At 41.8% G+C, this 22388-nt stretch overlaps 1 protein-coding gene across 1 annotated transcript in view; it reads right to left on the reverse strand.

Annotated features, from left to right (window-relative positions):
- Window positions 1–22388, reverse strand: part of aff2 (AF4/FMR2 family, member 2) — a 127388-nt gene that overhangs the window by 74080 nt on the left and 30920 nt on the right. The window contains 3 exon segments of the mRNA XM_084009454.1: window positions 6525–6958; window positions 8048–8705; window positions 15895–16015. Of these exon segments, the coding sequence (XP_083865580.1) occupies window positions 6525–6958; window positions 8048–8705; window positions 15895–16015 (1213 nt within the window).

Genomic DNA, 22388 nt, shown 5'->3' on the forward strand with positions numbered 1-22388 from the left:
CCAAGCACTTTTCAAACCTTGAGAACACCACACTGAAATTCAAGTGTTTTCAAGGATTTCCAGGATGTTTCCTTTCTTGCCGCTTGTACATCTTCACGTAACATGATGTAACTTTGTTATCTGAATCTCAGGAAGGCCTGGTAATGACAAGATGATCTTTAGCTGTTGATATAGTGAGAAACCCACAGACAAGCCCAGGCTGCTGCCCTCTGTGATGGCTCTCATCACGGGTGGGGGGGGGCTATTAACCGTGATGACACCCCTGCAGCACCCTCTTCTCTCTTACTGCAGCCACTCCACACCAACGTCTGATTCATTGGACTGTATTCTTTTGTTTCTCCAAGACGATTTTTATGATCATTTTATGATCAGCATAAAAAGCTAAATCATTTCATCTCCCTCTCTCTGCAGAGGCAATTAGTCAGCTCTGTGAAAATCTAATAAATTAAAGCGTTAAAAAGCTTTCATGGAGTCACAGAGGAGCTTTGAATTCACTGAAAACCAGGATCACCTCTCCATCCAGATACACTCGCCGCCGATGTAAATGTACAGGCAGTGGTGAAAGATGGCGTTGTGTGTGTGTGTGTGTGTGTGTGTTCCACCGTCTCGGCCGCGAGTCGACAGGCAGCCTGAGGGAAAGAGGGGCCTGATGGGTATTATGCAAATGAAGCCAGCTGTTTGCTGCATTGGCAGACTCCTCGTAACTCTCTTCTAGTTCGAGCTGGAAGTGAGGAAATATTTTACCCCCCCCTCCGTTTCCCCTCATTCTCTCTCGCCTCTTCTTTATTTCCTCGGAGACGGTATTTTCTACATACACTCCGCTCGCCCACTTTTTACCGTCGCTCCCACGGCGTCGGCCCGACGATCCATCTACACTGTTACATTAATGAATGTACAAACAGGGGAAAGCTTCCTTAAGCATTTGTTGACTTCTTCAGTATTAAAGTAAATTATTCCGAGGCTCTGAATCCACAGCTCAGTGGAAAACAAACAGTTTTCCCACGAATAGGTCTCATGTTAATTCAGATGTTTTACTAGTGCAGACACTGCAACTCCATCCGATGCTCCCTCGTGACCACGTTGCCGTGGCGGCAGACGCCGTCGCCAATCTGATTTAAAGAGATTCTTCTTCTCTTTAAAGCTATTCGTCTAGATTCGTTTTCGTTACTCGACTGTGCCAGTGTTCATTTCATTCACTTAAGCTACGATGAAATATGTTCATCCAACTAAAATGAGACGAGGAGGCGGCGTGAGCGGATTCACAACGAGATCTGAGCGATCTCGAGTAAACCGGGTCATGATTTCTGGAAAAACACATTGCTGTTGACTTCAAACAGCAAATTTCAAAATGTTATTTATTTTTCTGGCACTTTGAGCACCACAAGCCGAGTCCCTCCAGTCCCATTATATTGGAGAGAAAAGGCAGACATGTCTCCAGCCGATATCTCTACAACTAGGCAACGCACACAAAAGCAATCAAGACGGACAAATAGCACAACATGTAAGAGGAAGAATATGTTTTTGATTCAAGTTCACAGCTAGTGAGGATAAGAAAGTTGTACGCAGGAGTCAACTTTCAGTTCTGAAAAGTGAAGCCGAGGCTGAAGTGCCTTAAACTGTCATTCTCTCTGCTGGCCACCAGGGGGCAACTCCTCTCTGGTTGTATAGAAGTTTATGGTCTCAATCTCTAGTTTCAAGTCTTCTTCAATCCAGCATGATGTTCATTTAGTACATTATGGTCCATTTAGAGTCCACCAGACAGAAAGCAGGGGATGCTTTAGGGGGCGGGGCTTACCTGCTGATTGACAGGTCGCTACCATGCTACTAATTCTTTTGTTTTAATGCACTCACTTGTAGCCTCCCTGTGTTTAATAGTACTTGTTTAAATGTATTGATTTTTAACTGTATATGTAAAGTGTCTTTGAGATCCCTTGAAAAGCGCTATACAAATAAAATGTATTATTATTATTATTATTATTATTATTATTATTATTATTATTATTATTATTAATTCTAGTTAGCTACTAAGATGACTTTAACACTTAGCTGTAAAGTTGACCTTGAATTATAGAAGCTAAATTTGTTCGCAGCTTCACAACCAGAATCCACATGGATCCAGATCCAATAAGGGTGCTGCTCTGTCGCTTGTTTTCATCAGATCCACCCGTCACTCCTCCTCAGTCCAAATATGGTCACTTCTATTCTCTGGTTGGAATCATTCCAAAATGGCAACGGCCAAAAATTCAAACTTGAGCCTTCAAAATCGTAGTCCACAAACCAACGGGTTACGTCACCATGACTACATCCACCAGAACCAAAGTTGACGGCTAAAATATTCCTGGCAACTCGGGCCAGTTTATGTGTTCAATCCAAAGCACGCTGTCTTACATTTTAGAATATTAAAAAACTCCGACAGGCTTCATGTTCGAGGGCAAGCAGCCAGAAGCAGTGCGAGTCCAAGTCCATCTGAAATCAGTCCTCCTTTATATATATATATATATATATATATATATATATATATATATATATATATATATAATATATATATATATATCAAAGTGAATGTGGTATATATATATATATATATACCACATTCCCTTTGACCGGGCCAATGTGTTACAGCGTATAAAAGCAGGATCTTTTCATGCAAAAAAAAAGGGGGCACAAATGAACGGTTTCTTTCTGAGAGCAGAATTGATTTGGTTGGTGTTCGCCTCGCGGTGATTACTGACTGGAGGTCTCAGTCTACCCTGCTTCTTATTTACCGCTACATTAGTGGCGAGGCGTCGCGTGCACCTCGGCACACGCCTGACAGGAACGCTCACAGAAAGCCTTCAAATCAGTGTGAAATTACATGGGCTCTATACTTTGAGCTACATGTCAATGAAACTTGTCACAGCGCCGTTGGAAATGTCACCTCGGTGTTTACCTTCGGGGGGCCTCGCTTGTGTACTTGTACATCCTCGAGACTTGAGTGCTGTTTACCTGAATGAGAATGCAGCCGCAGACAATTGAATGTCACTAAAAGCATTGCGGCGGCGTCCGTGTGTTTTCTGTGTTGCATTAATGTTGCTCTCGAGCATTCGGTGTCTTTCTTCTGCTTCTTTTGACGATAAAAGGAAAAGAATATGAATAAAAGGCTTATTGAATGTATCTGACTTCGAGGTTCACAAAGAGTGATTAAATTACAAAGGATTTATTTAAAGGTATTTTTTATGTGCCGTGTGAATATTGAAAGACAATAAAATAGACTTTTAAAGATTATAGCTTTGTTCAGAAGAAGCCCTGATCTATTAACTAAGTCAAAACTACAGCTGCGATTCTTTTTATATTAACAATGGATCAAATGATTACATGAGCATTTTCACTCAACTCTGGTGTTCCCTGACATCAACCGTGCGTTTAAGCATCTCCCAGCTCATTATTTTGGATTTACAGTCGGCCACGTTTCCAGCAGCAGCAGGTAGCTGTTTTTAGTGGGAAAAAAGCTCCAACAAACCTGTTGTACAGTATCTGCCCAGCACCAAAGTACGCATCTAGCTGCTGCACATACAGTAGCATTTAGCAGCTAAAGATATAGTTATATTTATATATATTTATATAGAGTTACGGGTTCCAAAGGAACAGTAATGTTGCTTCGTGTTGACTGTACGTTCAAAGAGGCAACTGTTTTATAACGCGTTCGCTGTATAATTTAATTAAAGTGGACTTGAAAGGGTTTCACCCAGGCAGCAAAGTCCGGGTCTGAAAGTGAATCCCACAAGGAAGTGCTTTTCCTTTACTGGCCACCAGGGGGCGACTCCTCTCTGGTTGTATAGAAGTCTATGAGAAAATGGTCCTACTTCTCTCTGCTGGCCACCAGGGGGCGACTCCTCTCTGGTTGTATAGAAGTCTATGAGAAAATGGTCCTACTTCTCTCTGCTGGCCACCAGGGGGCGACTCCTCTCTGGTTGTATAGAAGTCTATGAGAAAATGGTCCTACTTCTCTCTGCTGGCCACCAGGGGGCGACTCCTCTCTGGTTGTATAGAAGTCTATGAGAAAATGGTCCTACTTCTCTCTTGATGTATTATCTCAGTAAACATTGTAAACATGAGTTTATGGTCTCAATCTCTAGTTTCAAGTCTTCTTCAATCCAGCATGATGTTCATTTAGTACATTATGGTCCATTTAGAGTCCACCAGACCAGAAAGCAGGGGATGCTTTAGGGGGCGGGGCTTACCTGAACTTTAACCCCTTAAAAGTGTGATTTCAGCTCATGAAAGTTAACCAAACTGCCAAACTCGAGGCAAATCAGAAAGCGAAGAAAAGCGTGTGACTACGTCAGCTACTTTATACAGTTTCTCTCCAACAATAAAAAAAAACATATCCTAAGATAACTAAGAAAAAAGGTGAGCTCAGAGAAGCTTTCCACCTCCAGCAGATGAACAGACATCATTCTGCAGAGTGAAACTCAAACATCCAAGTGAATTTACAATAAGGAAACGTATTCTTGAGTGAAGGGAGGACTTTTAAATGATTTATTCTCATCAACTTGCAATGAAACTACAGGATTAACTAAACATCACAATATCTCACAAGTCAAATCCTGCTAATTGCCTAACGACTAAATGTGTGTGTGTGTGTGTGTGTGTGTGTGTGTGTGTGTGTGTGTGTGTGTGTGTGTGTGTGTGTGTGTGTGTGTGTCCTGAAGTAGATTTAAGCCTACTGTAACTGTTAGGAAAAGATCAATAGTGTTATCACTCTCTCACTCTCCCTCTCTCTAACTCACACACACACTTGGGAGTAACAGCCTCTAATCAATAACTCTATAGTGCTAACAGAAAGCTTCCACAGCAGTTTAAAGGCTTATTGCACACAAACACACACACACTGACTTTTTTTTAAAGTCACTGAACATTCAACCACAGAAGGGCGAGCCGAATATCGAGTGTTTTAAACGCAATCATCACACCCGGACTAATTTGAAAACCGTTAAATGGAAAAATCACTTTTTTCTTTCATTGCTTTTGCATTTGTGTGACATTAGTGCATCACTCGTTCACTAATCAAAGAGGGTAAAACGTGGAGGTCTAGGCCTCGTGGAACGCTTCCAATAACGAATCTGACCAAACACAGCCATGTGAAGGTGCTGTAATCAGTCAGTCATTGTCTTCCTCCTTCACTCCACGTCTTATCATCACTCCCCCTCTCTCTTCCTCCCCCTCAGTCCTGTATCGAGTTTACACTTTCCCTTCCAATGAATCCTCCCCGGAATAAACACGAGAGGAGTGAAAACTAAACGGTAAGCAGGCGATAACGGAGCATCCGCGGATGTGTGGGTGAAAACAAAGTGAAGGAAACCACTCACGGCCATGAATGCACTTACTCCCTTTTTTCTCACCACGCCATAAGAAGAAAAAAGTGCTAGAAAAAGTAAAGTATATTTTAATTCCCTGCCTGTCTTCCTTTGCTTTCTCCTTCTCGGGTGCCATATGCTCAAAGCTCCATCTCGGGCTCATTTGGAGTGCAACGCACACACCGGCTCTATCAAAGCACAGGAACAGCTGGCTCGCTCGATATGGATGACTACTCGCCTGTCAGCCGCTCACACACACACACACACACACACACACACACACACACACACACACACACACACACACACACACACACACACACACACACACACACACACACACACACACACACACACACACACACACACACACACACACACACACACACACACCATCAGGCTTGGTGTTTCTTGCTGTTTTGAAAGGAAACTATGAGATAGATGGAGGGAGGGAGAGTTCAGGTCACAGAGTTAAGTGAGTGGAGTTGGTATTGTTAGATAAATTTGACATTTCAATTAGCCAAATGTGTGAATTTTCACCATGTTGTCATTTAAATAAACAACACAGGGAACAGGATTGGGAGACACACTGTTAACCCAATGCTCAGGAATACATTTCAATTCAGTTTTTGCCAGATAGGTGTGATTTACAGCCTTAGTATTATGTTCATTTTAGCATGTCTCCATCATAAGTCATTTATGAGCAAATAACTAAAAGTTATCAAATAAAATATCTAAATGGCATTGCAACCTTCTTTTTTTCTGTTGAGAGAGAGAGAGAACGCAAGTTTGAGGCACTTCAGCTTCGGCTTCACTCGGTTGAAACACAACGTTACATTAAAGAAAAATAGTTAATTTGATGGGAGTTGAGGAATTAGACAGTTTTAATTTCTGCCAACCATACACCGTCTAAAAAATTAAATATATGTAGATTTTTTTTTTCCACTATGCTTTTTTTTTCTATATGCAATCAGTGAATCAAGGGTTGCTCTCTATAGGATTTTTGCTTTGGCGACTATAATAACATTTTCTAAACATTTCAATTATCAATAATTACGTTTTTAAAAAGTGATTATTTGTCAGCCACTTGTTATAATGCGATATGTTAGTGTTTTTCGTGTACGTACAGCATTACGACTAAAATATTTGGGACAGTAGTAGTATAAGTCATGGTGGAGGTTTTCTTACCTCCCCTGTGTGGCCGAGACTCAGCTTTGGCAGTTTATTCTTCGCATTCCCAGAGTTCCCGCCGTACGCCTGACCGCTGTTAAATCCCTCTGTGGCCACTAGAGGGGGCTTGAGCTGGGGGGAGTCACTAGGCGCCTGGTCCTGGCCATCCATCGGCCGAACGTACGCCGTGGGCTTCTGCTGGATGGCGATCGGCTTCCCCGATAGGCTGCCGGGAGGGAAGGTGGGCGTGGTCAGCCCTGATGTGGGCGTGGTCAGACCGGGAGTGGGCGTGGTCAGAACTGACGTAGAAGCCAGCGGAGACGAGGAAGTCGAGAGGTGAGAACCCGTCTCGTTTTCAAACGGGGAGGATTTAAAATGTCCACCATTGTCTGTGTTCGTGGAAGACTTGAAATGGGCGCCGTCGATGGTGGAAGAGCGGAAACCGCCACCATCTGTAAAAATGTAGGAAAAAGGAGAGTAAACCAAAAAAAAAGTCAAATCTCACCAAACAACACCTGTTATAGAACAATAATTGCTCCGTCTCTGTCAAAATGGAATGACGGTTGAATGCCGAACGCCCCCCTCTCTCTCCCAGATGGATGGAGCCAATCACAATCCAAGCAAATTATGTATCGCTTGATGGTTTTTTGGAAATCAACTGAAAGATGTAGTTATCGTCGGATGCAGATGTTAATTTTCAGAAACCCCACCCAAACAAAGGTGATAGAGTCTGTTCTGCACTGAAATTATTCATTGAAATTACTCCCCAGCAAAAAAACAAAAACATTTTTCCATGAATATCAAAATAGAAGGCGGCCTTTTTTTTCAAATCACTGGCAGTTACATTTTATTTACTTTATTTTGAGCTCAAAAATGAAACTCGGGTCATTTTATCTTGGCTGTTAATTACGTCACTGCTGTCGCACAAACATGCCAGCTTAATGGCTGCTGGTGGACCTTCCAAAGTAAATACCCACATACTTGATACATACAAACAGAAATAAAAAATTTCTCATTTAAATCCCTCCTGGGAAGCAGTGATGCTGACTATTTTATAAAATGAATAACTACATTCAAAGTACTTTATATCTCTACTCACATTCGATATATTTGGGTTTTTGGCGCCACAAATCAATGACTCGTCTCATCAGTCCTTTTTGCTTAAGTGCAATGCATGATGGTATATAATGCTGACTTTGTCCACTCTATAATAACTCTCACTATACAGTCCAACTCACTTTATAGTCTGCCAACTTTGCATGAGCACAGCATTAGCTTAGCATAAAGACTGGAAGCAGAGGGAAACAGCTAGCCTAGCTCCAACTAAAGAAAGCTGCAAATTAGCACCACTTGACACAGAATATGGTAATTATTAAAAATGAAGAGGCACTGGGCCATGCTTGCCTTTTCTACCTGCTTGGAGTTTTCGATGCTACGCTAAGCTAACTGACACCAGCTTTACATACAGAATGGTATCGCTCAGATTGACAGCAAATAAGTGTCAACCTGTTCCTTTGATGCCTTATCTGTGCAGGACTTACCCGGGAGAGGAAGGGCTTTGGAGGGGTGGGAAGGGTGTCTTCGCCGAGAAGAAGATGACGAAGAGGATGACGAAGAGGAGGAAGAAGGGCTTGAGTCTCCTTTCAGACCGAGTTCATCTTTGAGTGAGCTGAACAGCTCCTCGTGCCTTTGCATTTGCTGCTCCTCCAGGAGAGACATTTTCCCTCTTCCACTGCTAGCTGCCGTGCCCGGCCCCGGCCCGTTCTGTGCTAACCCCAGACCGAGGCCTGCTCCCTGGCTGCTCGGTCCGTGGCCCGCCCTCGACCAGTCCATGGAGCTCCGGGACTTTTTGGAATTCTGATACGGGATGGTTGTGGCGCTCGCTGACGATGCGGTGGAAGCAGGAGGTTGCATTGACGATGAGGAGGAAGATGCATTTCCCATCCTCTTGTCCCCACCTCCCTCTACTCCTCCTCCTCCTCCTCCACCCGTTCCTCCTCTCAGGGCTTCGTTGAAAAGCTGGGACTCCGTGGTGGGTCTCTCCACGGCTGAAGTGGTCGGGGTCTGCAGGTTGTTGCTGCCTTTGGGGATTCCCACCAAGTGGCTCTGGTTAGAGTGGCTGGTTAGCAGGTCTTTCATTTCTTCGTAGGAACCCAGCGTGTTCTGGACGCGACTGGCCAACGCATCACCTTTATTAGTCTGGAAGGAGAAAAGGACGGGGAAAGACAAGAGGGAGAGAGAGAGAGAGTTTTAATTAAGTCTTTCATTTTTTCCATTTTCTTTAGGGCTTGATGAAAAGCCCTCTTTATTCATCCAGAGAGGAACAGTGCGAGACGGATAGGGTGACCACTGACCAGACATCAGGACGGAATGATTAATTAAAACACATGCCACCCTTAAGAGGGTCCGGTCCAGGCTGGAGCGCTGGAATTAATGGGGCGGGAATCATTATTAGCCTGACCCCTGATTCTCAAGCAATCAGGACTCGGAGGACGGCGCGGGGATGTACTGATATACGACGGCGCGGCACCTTCAGCCGCTACGTGCTAATGCTGCCGAGATGTTCCTCAGAATAGCTCAGAGTACCTTTAGTGCCGGGCGCTGACAGCTTCCCTAATGATGGAACTACTCATTTTAGAGAGGACGCGAGCAATCAGCAGCGGTTTCACTCCAGCTATATGTGGAAGTGGATTCTTGCAAAAAAAAAAAAAAAAATACCACTGAGGAGGAGGGGGGATAAAGTGAAGAGCTAGTAGATTTCTATCTCGTCCTCTGGCATTTCTTTCCTACCCGAGCGACAAATGGGGAAGCAAATATATTAATCATGGGGCCAAGTCTGAATTATGCAAGATCTACAGCCTGTAATTTAACTGTGACATTTCATCATGAATCACAGACAAATTATGAACTATGAATAAGATCAATGCTCTTATTCGAAATCGGAGTTTCATCGTGTGGTTTGATCAATAGATGCTCAGCTGATCGGCGCGGCGGTGACATGTCAAATCAAAACACGACCCGTTGAAAAGGTTGAAACGTGTGTGAGAAAGAGTGAATAAGACCCCTTCATGTAAATGGTCCAGACAGGATGAAAATTGCCCGTATTTGGGGAGGTTAATGAATTCATGAATAATTAATGTATGATAAGAAGGAAGCAGGAGCTTAACTTATCGTAGGAAATATTTCTTAAATTACATGTAATAATAAAAAAATCGGGATCTTCAGCTGAACTTGACACCAATCATGCAGATCTGGGAGAAGCTGTCTGGGTCGGTTTTCAAACTACGACATTCATTTTCACGGCCGTCTGAGGAGCAACACCACATCATCTTGGTAGTTATAATAATATATAAATAATTGAACATGAGTCATAAGTCATTTTTTATTGTTGTTTACATTTCTGTGTGTGTGGTTTGTTTTTACTATGCAAACAGCTTCAGTCAATAACAAAATAATAGTGTTATAACAGGCAACGATCCATGGAGAGACTTATTGCTCAGGAGGGTATTCTGTGTGTGTGTGTGTGTGTGTGTGTGTGTGTGTGTGTGTGTGTGTGTGTGTGTTGTGTGTGTGTGTGTATGAGACGCTCCACAGCCTTAAGAATTAGCATTTGATGTAATGGAGAGTAATGTCAGCATCATATGATGATAATTGCTCCATTGCAAATTCTTTTTCATAATCAAATGGGCTTGATAATAATTTATGAGGCAGGAGAAAGTGAAACGGATGGTTTGGTTTCTGGTACTCACACAACCATCAGGAACTTTGAGGTATCCGAAATCTTAAAACTGGATCCGACAATTATTATTTATTCACTAACTCATAGATTCATTATTTAGTCTATGAAATGTAAAACAAATAAAGGTTATCAGGATTCATCCTGTGGGATCCTGAATATCTTCATGGCAATCTAACAAATAGTTGTTGATATATCTAATAAATAATAATAATGCATAGGGCTTTTTGGGACACATTACATAGATTTATATATAAATGTATTTTTGTACGGCACAATTACATACAAATGCTCCTGTCGAAATATGTCAAATCCACACAAACGATCCCGAGGTCAAACTTCACTTCATGTTTGGTGTGAACGCAGCTTTACCCAGACCGTTTCTGAATTATGAAAAGTGGAAATCAATATTCTCTCCATCCAACTGACTGATTAACGGTGATCTAATTGAAGTGATCGGACACGATCTTGAATATAATCTGGTGGTCGAGATGTAACTTCCATCTCTCCAGCTCCGTGTTTTAACACCTACCGCGATCAATAACCAGATGGCTCTCCTGAATGTGAACTCAATGTGCTTTTGAAGCTCGGAATCTTGCACAACCTCAAACATATGGAGATGCCAGTGATGGATGGGATCAATGTCATGAGGTGAGCTCTATGTTTGATCATATATGATGCATAATTCTTTCAACAAGCACAAGAAACACACACAGAAAGAATATCTCCATTAAAAAAGAAAGAAAGCAGTCCTGGGTGAACACCAGGCAACAGTCCTGGGTTTAGGATGACAGATCCTCGTGGTGCCTTGAGATAAATGGATGTGACTGGAAGCAGCGTTCATCTCTTGTACTGTGTCTTACTTCACTGCATCCTTCATTCCTACACTCTAATAAAGCAGCAGAAACCAAAAAGAAAACGGGGCAAAGCATCAAGCTTCAGCTACAAAAGATTCAGACAAGAAAGGAGAGAACTGCTTTCAAATAATCCTAACAGATGTAATTTCTGTGCGAGCACACACACACACACACACACACACACACACACACACGCAAACACTACACGACATGGCGAGCCAAAGTTAGCTGTGAATAAATTAGCTCATCTCTTCTCCATCTCGGGCTCATGAATAAAAGATCTGGTGGCTGAAGAGGAACAGAAAACACATTTACAGAGAGGCAAAATGGAAAACAGAGTTGAAGGAGAGGATGAATACCTATATGTGTGTGTGTGTGTGTGTGTGTGTGTGTGTGTGTGTGTGTGTGTGTGTGTGTGTGTGTGTGTGTGTGTGAATAGATCATCCCAAATAGCTGCTAACAGCATAACGCTCTTTAACAGGATTAGAAGAGGGATTAGCTAATAGCTGACAGAGAGAATGAATAGTGGAGAGAGGGGAAACACAGAACGAGGGTGACGGACACCAGATACATATACAGGTACAAAGAGACGCAAATAAATGTAGACGAGACCGGAAATCTATGAATCCTATGTGATAATTAAAAAAAGGGTCTGATCATGATCTCTAAAGGATCGGTTCAGTAAGTTTAGTTCGTACGTTAACACTGAGGAAGGTTTGGGTAACTCAATTATATCAAGTAAAGCAACACCATCATAAAAATAAATAATAATAAAAGGGAATTAAATTGTTAGTGTGGTGAATAAATCACCAGGAGGAAAGTAGAGACGATTTTCAAGTTCAACAGAGATGAAGTGAGGAGGCAAACGGAGAGAATATGAAACAAGTGACGTCGTCTCGTTACTTCTACAGTAACGATGCATCGTCTCCACGTGTTGGTTTGAATTAGAGTTCAGTTAATCGCTGTGATGAATGAGAGATGTAGAAATGAGATGCTGGAATATGAAAGAACCCAAAAATAAGAAGAAGGACACGAAATGGAAACTCACGCGGTTGTTGTTTGCCACAACTATTCCGGTGTTTCCCCATTTAATACCTTCAGGCGAGGTAGACCTGCCACAGTCTCATAAAGAACTGTGTATATATATATATATATATATATATATATATATATATATATATATATATATTTCCACGTGGGGGGTCTGCATCTGCCCGGGGGAGTCAGCTCAGTGTGAGAGGAAGGCCCCGGGGTTAAAGAGGCTCCAGCCGTGAGCTCTACAGCAGGGGTTCCCCAAACTTTGCATTAGCCTCTGGCTTGGACCCCCTGTTGCACTCAATATATTTTCCTTGTTTTTATTAATTCTTCTGTTATATACATTCCTTGTCATTTCTGTCTGACAGTAATATTAACAGCAGCATCTTTTCTCTTTTGTAAGGTCTATTTATTCATACATTCAGCGTCTTCTGTCATTTCTGTCTTAATAATCCACATATTTTCTTTTGTATTATAGTGTTATTCAGCAGCCTGATACGGCATTTCACACAGTTTAATAACAGATGTCCTCCATGTTGCAGCAACAGGAAATGCCAAGAATCAGGACAGAGGTCAGGTACTAATAACAGTGATTAACCACAGATATTCATTACTTTGGTCTCAGGTTGTTTTTTTTAACTCAGGCTCTATTTTTCACTTGTCCACCATGATAGAGAGCTAGACAGCTGTCTCAGGTTGTCCTAATAACAGAAATCCACCGCAATCAACTTATTGTGAGTGTGTTTTTAATCATGGTCCTATAAGATCCTATATCCTCCGATCCTTCGTCCTCATCGGCAGCGTTGTCCCGACCGATTTAGAAACATGGACCCATCTTATTTTTGCCATGTCATCAAAATTTGTATCCCTACAATTTATGTGATTGTTAATTCGGCAAAATAATCTCAACTCAAGCCTCTATCTCTCTGCCCTCAGAGCAGAATGTGATTTGAAAGATCAGTCATTTAAATCGATTAAAAGAGCCCGATGAAACACATCTGGTATTTGCTCTTTAAGTACTTGCAAACAGACTAAAACAAATGAGGAAAAAGGAAACAAATAATCTTCTAATTTGGTAATTCGGTACTCTGATCACTATAATAAGTTTAACCAACCTAAATGCACCGTTCCCGCAAGAGTCATCTAAATGGCAGCAGAGGTGTCTGAAATATCACACAGCCCACACAGACACACAGACACACACACAGACACACACACTTCTTGACCTGACCTCAGCACCATTAATTAGTTGGAAACAATTAGTTGGAGCATGCAGGCACCCAGGATTAGGTTCATTATGAGAACAAGCTCTCATGTGCTGCCGAACTTCGAGCAGCCCCCCCCCCCCCCCCCCATGTCCTCTGCGGTCAGACACAGCAGCAGTTAAACACATTCTGTGGAGATTCAAAGCCAGTCTAGTCCCAAGGTCGATACACTTGGCGGCATAACCAAGTGTTGAAGTACCCGGCGGTAGCAAATGAGAGTTAACAAACCAAAATCAATTTTAAACGCCGGGGGAGAGGGGGAGAGAGAGGGAGAGGCCTGGACGTCATGCACGTCTAGTTCACTTCCAGCTAAAGAGGAAATAAAACGGTGGCATCTGAAGCACCTCGGAATGGAACGGGCCAAAACCTTATGCTGGAGGATATTACACGATTGGCCTGGGGGGGGGGGGCATCATCCGCTCTATCATCCAGAAAAAAAACAGCATTAAAGTGCATTATGGTGCAAAATAAATGTTTGGATAATCGTTGGTTTGCAATAACAATACCTTTCAATTGACTCCCTCGCACACGGCAGAGAATTGTTTCATATTAAGCTGAATCACAAAGTGGGAGCGGAGAGCGGGGCCCATCCTCGCTGATTAAGATGTCGTAAATCCACTCCATTTCCCCCCAAATGAAATCCCGGTGTCAGGTGTGTCCATTCCCCCTCCCGCAGAGATCAATCAAACTTAACAGCCAATGTATAAAGCTGTCTCCCCAAACAGCAGCGAGGCTGCGTGGAGACGAGCGGCGGTGGCGGCGGCGGCTCGGACAGGTTGTAAAGACGAGCGTGGGTGTGTTGTGTTCGCTCTCATTACAGCATCGCTTTGTGCTGCCGCGTTCCAATTGTCCAGACAATTAGTGTTTGGTTGACATTTGTAAAAATGAGTTGCTTGAGATCAGAGAGTTGCTAACCCCCGAACACAGCGGTGCAGGTGCTTCCATGCCCTCATTAATGCCTGATCTAGAAACTCGTTTAGTCTAGGAACTTGGACAGGCTGCCGTAGTCTGAGCCAAACAAAAGAAGTATATCCAATATAATCATTGCCAAGATTCGTTTCAATGGAATGGAACAAGCTGCTTCAACATTTTCACTGAGGTCACAAACTGTATTAACATTGGAAGCCTGATTCAAAACTTCATAAGAAGCTCTGCATGTAGAAAAGAAGAAGTGACATTGTGTCGAGTCAAATGTCAAATTCCCTGATTTTCACTGACTTAATAGATGGATTTCCATGACCTATAAAGAAGGTGAATTAATTATAGAGCTTGAAGTACTAAACTTGAAGTTTTCACAGCTTAAACAGAACACATTTATTGGTATTCATTGTTGGTTAATTGGCGCTGAAAAACCAAATAAACATAACAACCTCACAAAATAGGGAAACTTCTGAAATAAGCCTTCAAACAATGTGGGTATTTCATTACTTGGCTAAAAAAAAATGATGAAATCTCCTGAGTTTTTATATTTTTTATAGACTTTTTTAAACTCCCTGAGCCACTGGAACCCTAATATTATCAATATTATATCTATATATTATTATTATTATTCATTGTGCACACAGAAGGGACAGCTAGCGCACCGGGAGGTGAAATTAAATATAATCTAAAAATGAAAACTAAAATGGCAGGTAATAATAGGTTACCATGACAATTTTTTTGACAACCCTGTCCGTCAAATTGACCGACATCGAGAAAGGAACGCAACCGCCGTCTCAGATTTAAGAACGACGTTCTTAAGCCCCATTCGGACGGGATTAACGTGACAGGGTGAGGCGGGGGATGAAATATTCTGTAATTATTCCAGACGCATTTTAAACATCAGGAAATTACAGGATATGGTCTGTAATAGAGATTCACCAGGACAAAGACAGAAGCCGGAGGGAGAGACGCGAGAGGGCGGAGTCATAACTCAGCTCATCTCCGATCATCATAATAAACGTAGAAAAGCTAGAAATATCCTTCTTATCCAACATGAGAATCATCATGTTTTTAAACTTCTCTTCAGTATCAAAGCAGCCGTGAAATAGAAATAGTTGTCTGCTCATCTACTGCAAAGAGAGACTGCTTACAGCTAATTTGGCAAATGTTCAATGGAGCCATAATGTAAACAAATGTAAAAGAGAATGAAATCAGCCAATTGGATGAGCTTTTATATTCAGGGGAACCTGCTATGATTTATGATTATTTCATTGTTTTTCACTAAAAAGGATGTTCACAAAAAAAAAGACATGTATCTTATCTGACATGCAATATATTTGTTTCTTAAAGCGAAACCAGTTTATTATTAGGATGGTGAATCACAATAATTGGCCGGGATAATCGTGGCATGAAGTTTTCATATCGTCCCATGTCGATTATTTACTCTCTTGACATGAACAGAAATGTAAAAAAAATGATGGCCATGATCGTTTCCACAAACTCTTGAAAAGCATATTTCCTAAATGTAGTACACATTACGAACCAGTGAATGATCCAATCACATCATGTCTTACTTTATAGGGTTCTCCAAACAGGTTGAATCCAGTGGAGAACAGGTCTTCATCCTGCTGGACCTCCTGGTTCCTCCTCTCCCACTCCCTCCTCTTCAGGGCGCTGCGATCCGACTCCAGATGACTGGAAGGACACAAAGAGAGAACCCGTTAGCACCCCCCTGCCGAGTCCCCCCATCAATCAGACCCACCGGTTTTTAATGAGTATTGCTAACAAGTCATGTTTTTGGATCGACAAACAGCAGCTCCTGCTGTGTGTTCAGAGGAGCTGCTAAAGGGAAACACCGGGGTGAATGAGGTCGGTTTGAAAATGACTCAAACTCCACACAAACAAGGCAGAAAGAGGAAAAACTGAATCCTGGTTTTTAGTTTCAAACGTAGACAATCAGAAAATGGTGGTTTCTGTAAAACAAGAATCCAACAGAGGACGAGTAACCTAAAAAATGTACTTGATGAATGAAGTTGAACGGTTTGTTTAACAATTCTAATAATATTTAGAAACAGGCCACCTATTAAACCTGACATGTCTGGACATGATACGTTCCCATTTACTGCACTTCAAACACTCGCCGTCTCCCACGGTAACAAAGATCCTCCGTTAAACACATAAACGCTGACCCGAGTGTTTGTACTCCAGAATAGACTGAATGCATTCGTCTCTTTGAATCAACGCGCCGCTGTTTAAGTTCAAGTAGTTATTTTTACCCCCGAGACTTTTGAATGAACTCCAGCGGTCTTAAATTTGATTTGTGAAGGCGGCTTGATCTTCAAAACTGCCATAAAGTGATTATCCCGTGCTACTATGAGAGCCTGATGGTGACATAAGGGTCAGACATTTGTATATAAAAAGAAAAGCTGCTGCTTGTAGCTTTCCTGTCTGCGAGAGACAGTTTAAAAAAGAAAATCTTTTTGTCAAAACAAGATCAGCCAAGGTTAATGTATTTCAAAATTCATGAGGAATAGTGCAAAAGTTATTTCATTTGAAGTTGGTGTTCCTATTTGCTGCAAAAACGTCTGCTGTGTGTTGATGTGAAGGAATGGTGGAGAAATAATTGTCCACATACCAGATCAATAATGCAGGGGGGGGGGGGGGGCAGTATGGATCTGTGGCCAAAAGGCAATTAGCTTAGCTTAACAAAAAAAGACTAGAAGGGGGGAAACCGCAAGCCTGGATTTCTGTAATGCTTAAAGTATGTCTGAAGGCAACCTCAAAGTCTGCAACACGTTGGATCTCTTTCCTTCACACACACAGAAATATAAAACAGGACATTTTGTGGTTTTAGGCGGTGTAACTATCCTATTTTTCTTGTGAAACAAGTGTGTCCCTCCTCCCAGCACGTCACTCTTTCTGACTGGTTTTCACAAAGAAATGGTTGAGTCATGTAGGCTATCGAGGTCAGACGGCAGAAAAACCTCTGGTTCAAACCCTTAAAGATGCATTCTCTCAGCTGACCACCAGGGGGCGACTCCTCTCTGCTTGTATAGAAGTCTATGAGAAAATGGTCCTACTTCTCTCTGCTGGCCACCAGGGGGCGACTCCTCTCTGGTTGTATAGAAGTCTATGAGAAAATGGTCCTACTTCTCTCTGCTGGCCACCAGGGGGCGACTCCTCTCTGGTTGTATAGAAGTCTATGAGAAAATGGTCCTACTTCTCTCTGCTGGCCACCAGGGGGTGACTCCTCTCTGGTTGTATAGAAGTCTATGAGAAAATGGTCCTACTTCTCTCTTGATGTATTATCTCAGTAAACATTGTAAACATGAGTTTATGGTCTCAATCTCTAGTTTCAAGTCTTCTTCAATCCAGCATGATGTTCATTTAGTACATTATGGTCCATTTAGAGTCCACGAGGTGCATCGTAGGTGGAGTCTCAAAGTGGCCACGCCCTCTATTATACCCACATGTAACACTTAATATAACTTAAATGGATGAGTAATAGAACCGCAGGTTGTCACCAGGTACTACATGCAGATGAACTCAACAACAGCTCTTCAGGGCTGTATCCTAAAACCACAGATTGATGTTTTTACATGACTTTTTTGGCTGCTTCCCTTTGTGATGCTAAGCTAAGCTAATCATCTCCTGGCTCCACACATTCTCCTTAAGGAAACCAAATCAGTGAGTGATATTTGTGAAAGGCATTAGGAACTGAAACCTAAATTAATGAACTAACTAAAAGAGCATCTTTACATAAAGTCTAAAACGGTTGAAACAAACACACACTCTTGTTCGGACTATTTTAACACGACAATAAAAGAATTGTCTGTTTCCGACAATATTAGCCAACGCTAAAAAAAAAGGCAACCCCTTCAACACGGTTGCTATTTATAATAAGGTCAATATGATGTAACGCATGCCATTAGCCGGGTGCTTTCATTCATAAGTGCATGAATGTTTAATGTAGGTGGCCCGGTGGGAATTGAAGTCCTAATCCAGGCTGTTTTTATGACGTTCTGTAGCCACTGAACCACAGCTCACTGCAAAGGACAGAAGCATTATGTCGCGTCACAGCGTCGTTGGACGGATCCTGAAATATTATCGGGGGGGGGGGGGGGGCACGCGATATAAGATTGATTGAAGAGTGGTCTGTGGGGAACAGAGAGTGTGGTGAACTGGAGAAGGTTTTTTGGAACATTTTCCTTGCGTAATCTTGTATTTTTAGCCTTTAAAAAAAAAATTCAACCTTTTACTGCACAGTTACTGATTCCCCCTGCCCTCCTAAACTTTTTCAGTCACCAGCCTCCTCTGAGAAATCCACAAGCTGGCAGCCCAACTCGATTCCCAGAAGCACAGAGTGTGTTGGTGTGTGTGTGTGAGTAGAAGCTATTATGCATGAGGCAGTGGCCTGCCAACCCCGGAAAGGGCACCCTGTTTTACCACATCCACCGCCGAGAGATGAGACAGGCCGGCTAATTAGCGATCAACGCAATTCAAAAAAAAAAAAAACTCTCTCTTTAGACCTCGCCTTCAACATTTAATCTGTCAACAAGATGCGAGTGGGAGGGAGAAAGAGAGGAGAGGCGATGAGAGGAAAGAGATAGGGGGGGAGAAAAAAATAAGATACCCATGGGAGGGGGAGGGAGGGGGGAGACCCAGTTTCAGGGCAACAGACAAGTTTCTTTTTTTTTTTTAAAGTAAGAAAAATAACAAAATGATGAAAGAGAGGGGAGAGACGGGGAGAGGAAGGTAGAATGGGAGAAAAGGGAGAGCAAAGAGCAGGAGAGGGAGAGAGAGAGAGAGAGAGCAGTGGGAATAGCAGACCCAATGATTGACAGGTTTGGGGGGGGGGGGGGCATGTGTGTTACAGCAGTGCACGAGGATGGGATCATTGTGTGTGCTGGGACGGCTGGTTGACATGTGCATTGTCTGTCAGCGCAGAAAGATAACTGACAGAGCTGTCACCGCGACAACACACGTATACAACACACACACACACACACACACACACACACACACACACACACACACACACACACACACAGATCACTGTCTCCGTCTGTCACACACTAGACGTTCACGCGCAGGGAAGCAGGTCAGACGAGGTAATTAACACATCCAGGATTTACTTCCCGCCGCGCGGCAGGAAACGGAGTACGACACGAGGCAAACCGCCGCTCCATCTTTTCACACATCACTGGATTTTTTTTTTCTTTCGCAGTTTTGAAGCGTAGCTCTGCGGTCGGGTCAGTTAAGAATCTTTAACTCAGAGAAAGTCAAAGTTATAGAGTCTAAGTCCCTTTCCTGTGGTCCAGCATGAGACCATATTTGGAAAAAAATATGTAAGAGGAGATGAATATGTAATATACCTGCAGTTATTAACTGGCTTTCTACCAGCTTGATATTTCTGAATAAAATTAAACTGTGGCAATGCGTGTCTATATTATTTTAACAACCATAGGGACATTTTTTTACTACGCCCTGTAGTATTCTGTGTGAACATTACACACAGTATCATGCTGAAGTAAATGTATCTTCAGAAACTTTACCGGCCACATAAAATACACTGAGCAATTAAAAAACACTACAGGTAACCTTTAAACCTTTTATCATCTTAATGCCAGGTCACAGCTTTTAATACTAGTACTACTACACTCATCTGGACTAAAGCTTTCAATACTAGTACTACTACACTCAGCTGTACTAAAGCTTTTAATAAGTACTACTACACTCAGCTGTACCAAAGCTTTTAATACTAATACTACTACACTCATCTGTACTAAAGCTTTTAATAGTACTACTACACTCAGCTGTACCAAAGCTTTTAATAAGTACTACTACACTCAGCTGTACCAAAGTTTTTAATAACTACTACTACACTCAGCTGTACTAAAGCTTTTAATACTAGTACTACTACACTCAGCTGTACTAAAGCTTTTAATACTACACTCAGCTGTAAAGCTTTTAATACTAGTACTACTACACTCAGCTGTACTAAAGCTTTTAATACTAGTACTACTACACTCAGCTGTACTAAAGCTTTTAATACTAGTGCTACTACACTCAGCTGTACTAAAGCTTTTAATAAGTAGGCTACTACTGCACTCAGCTGTAATAAAGCTTTTAATACTAGTACTACTACACTCAGCTGTACTAAAGTTTTTAATACTAGTGCTACTACACTCAGCTGTACTAAAGCTTTTAATAAGTACTACTGCACTCAGCTGTAATAAAGCTTTTAATACTAGTACTACTACACTCAGCTGTACTAAAGCTTTTAATACTAGTGCTACTACACTCAGCTGTACTAAAGTTTTTAATAGTACTACTACACTCAGCTGTACTAAAGCTTTTAATAAGTACTACTGCACTCAGCTGTAATAAAGCTTTTAATACTAGTACTACTACACTCAGCTGTACTAAAGTTTTTAATAAGTACTACTATACTCAGTTAAAACACAGTTTTAATAAGTACTAACACACTCAGTTACACCAAAGATTATAATAAGTACTACTACACTCAGTTACAAAGCTATAATAAGTACTACTACTCTGTTACACCATAGCTATTAATAAGTATTACTACACTCAGCTGTACCAAAGTGTTTCATAAGTACTCCTACACTAAGCTAATTGCTATGCTAATCAATACTGTTTTAGCTTCATGGCTAATCCAGTTAGCATCGCCTGCTCATAGCATTTATTTATCGCTGACTCACCTCTTTGACTGGACAGGAATCAGCGAGCAGATCCTCTCTAACACTAATGTTCACGCTAAAAACAAACCATGGGATGTGACGCATCATCACCGATTTTATTTAAAGTCGTTATTCCCCTCGGTTAGCTCTCCTCTCCCGACAGTGGCACCCAGCGTCTGACTAGCGTAAGCTGTCTAACCGTTACTGGGGCGGTGACGTCATGCCCCGCCCCCTCATTCTGATTGGCTAATACTCGTAGCCTCCGTTTGTTAGATTGGTCGGGCGCCACATTCTGATTGGCTAAGGCACTTCCGTGTTATTAACGGTTCGCGGCCCTGGGTTTCACTGATGCCAATTGAGCGATTTTTCGTTGCTAGATGAAGCAACTTTTCAGGCGACCAGCAGAGGCAGCAAAAGGACAGACGTTCTACACTCAAGTAAAAGTACACATCCTTGTGTCTAAAAAAGACTAGAAATACTGATTAAACTTCTTTACTCAAGTAAACGTGGGGAAAGTAGAGGCTTTGAAATGTAGGCTACTCACAGTATAAAGTAGTAGTGGTATAAAGGAGAAAATAAAATACAAAATAATAATAACAATTAATAAAGTAAAAACTATTACTTTGAAGGAGAAAAAAAGGATAACTGAATCTTGTTAAAAATCCATAATCCCCTCAAAAACCAGCCAGTAGACTTTTAACTACATTTCAGATCCTGTACTTTTTCGCAAGTACTTTTACCAGTCTTTTTGAACACAAGTATCTTGTGCTTCTACTTGAGTGTACACAGTCTGTGTTTTTTACCCCTCTGTTTGAGCTCTAAGGGCCACCGTAGTTTCATCCACTTTAGAAAAATGGCCAAAAATTGATATATGATCATAGAATATATTTACATTTTCAGTTACTTTGAACAATATAAATATTCAAACGTTATCTCTATTTTCAGCTCTTGATGACATCAAAAGGTGATAGGTCAGAGATATTGCTACATCTGCTAGTCCCTGCTGAATAATAATAATAATAATAATAATAATAATAATAATAATAATAATAATAATAATAATTAGACAGATAAGAGAGAACGGAAGACACAAGGACAGAAACAAAAACGGAAGATGGAGGGCGAGATGACGGACAGACGGACGGGCAGATGGACGGCTTTGCTGGAGGATTAATAGCATTGGTGATATCAGCAGCGGGCATACTGTCGATGTTGATATTTTTCTCTGAATGAAAATGTTGCGATGGCAGCTTTCTTTCCTACCACACTGCTCTCCTTCTGCGCGTGTAAATGTGTGTGTGTGTGTGTGTGTGTGTGTGAGTCCTGAAGTAATGCTGATAGCCAGAGTAAGCTCTGGGAATTTA

Source organism: Eutrigla gurnardus (assembly GCF_963514095.1).
Source record: "Eutrigla gurnardus genome assembly, chromosome: 5".
NCBI lineage: Eukaryota > Metazoa > Chordata > Actinopteri > Perciformes > Triglidae > Eutrigla > Eutrigla gurnardus.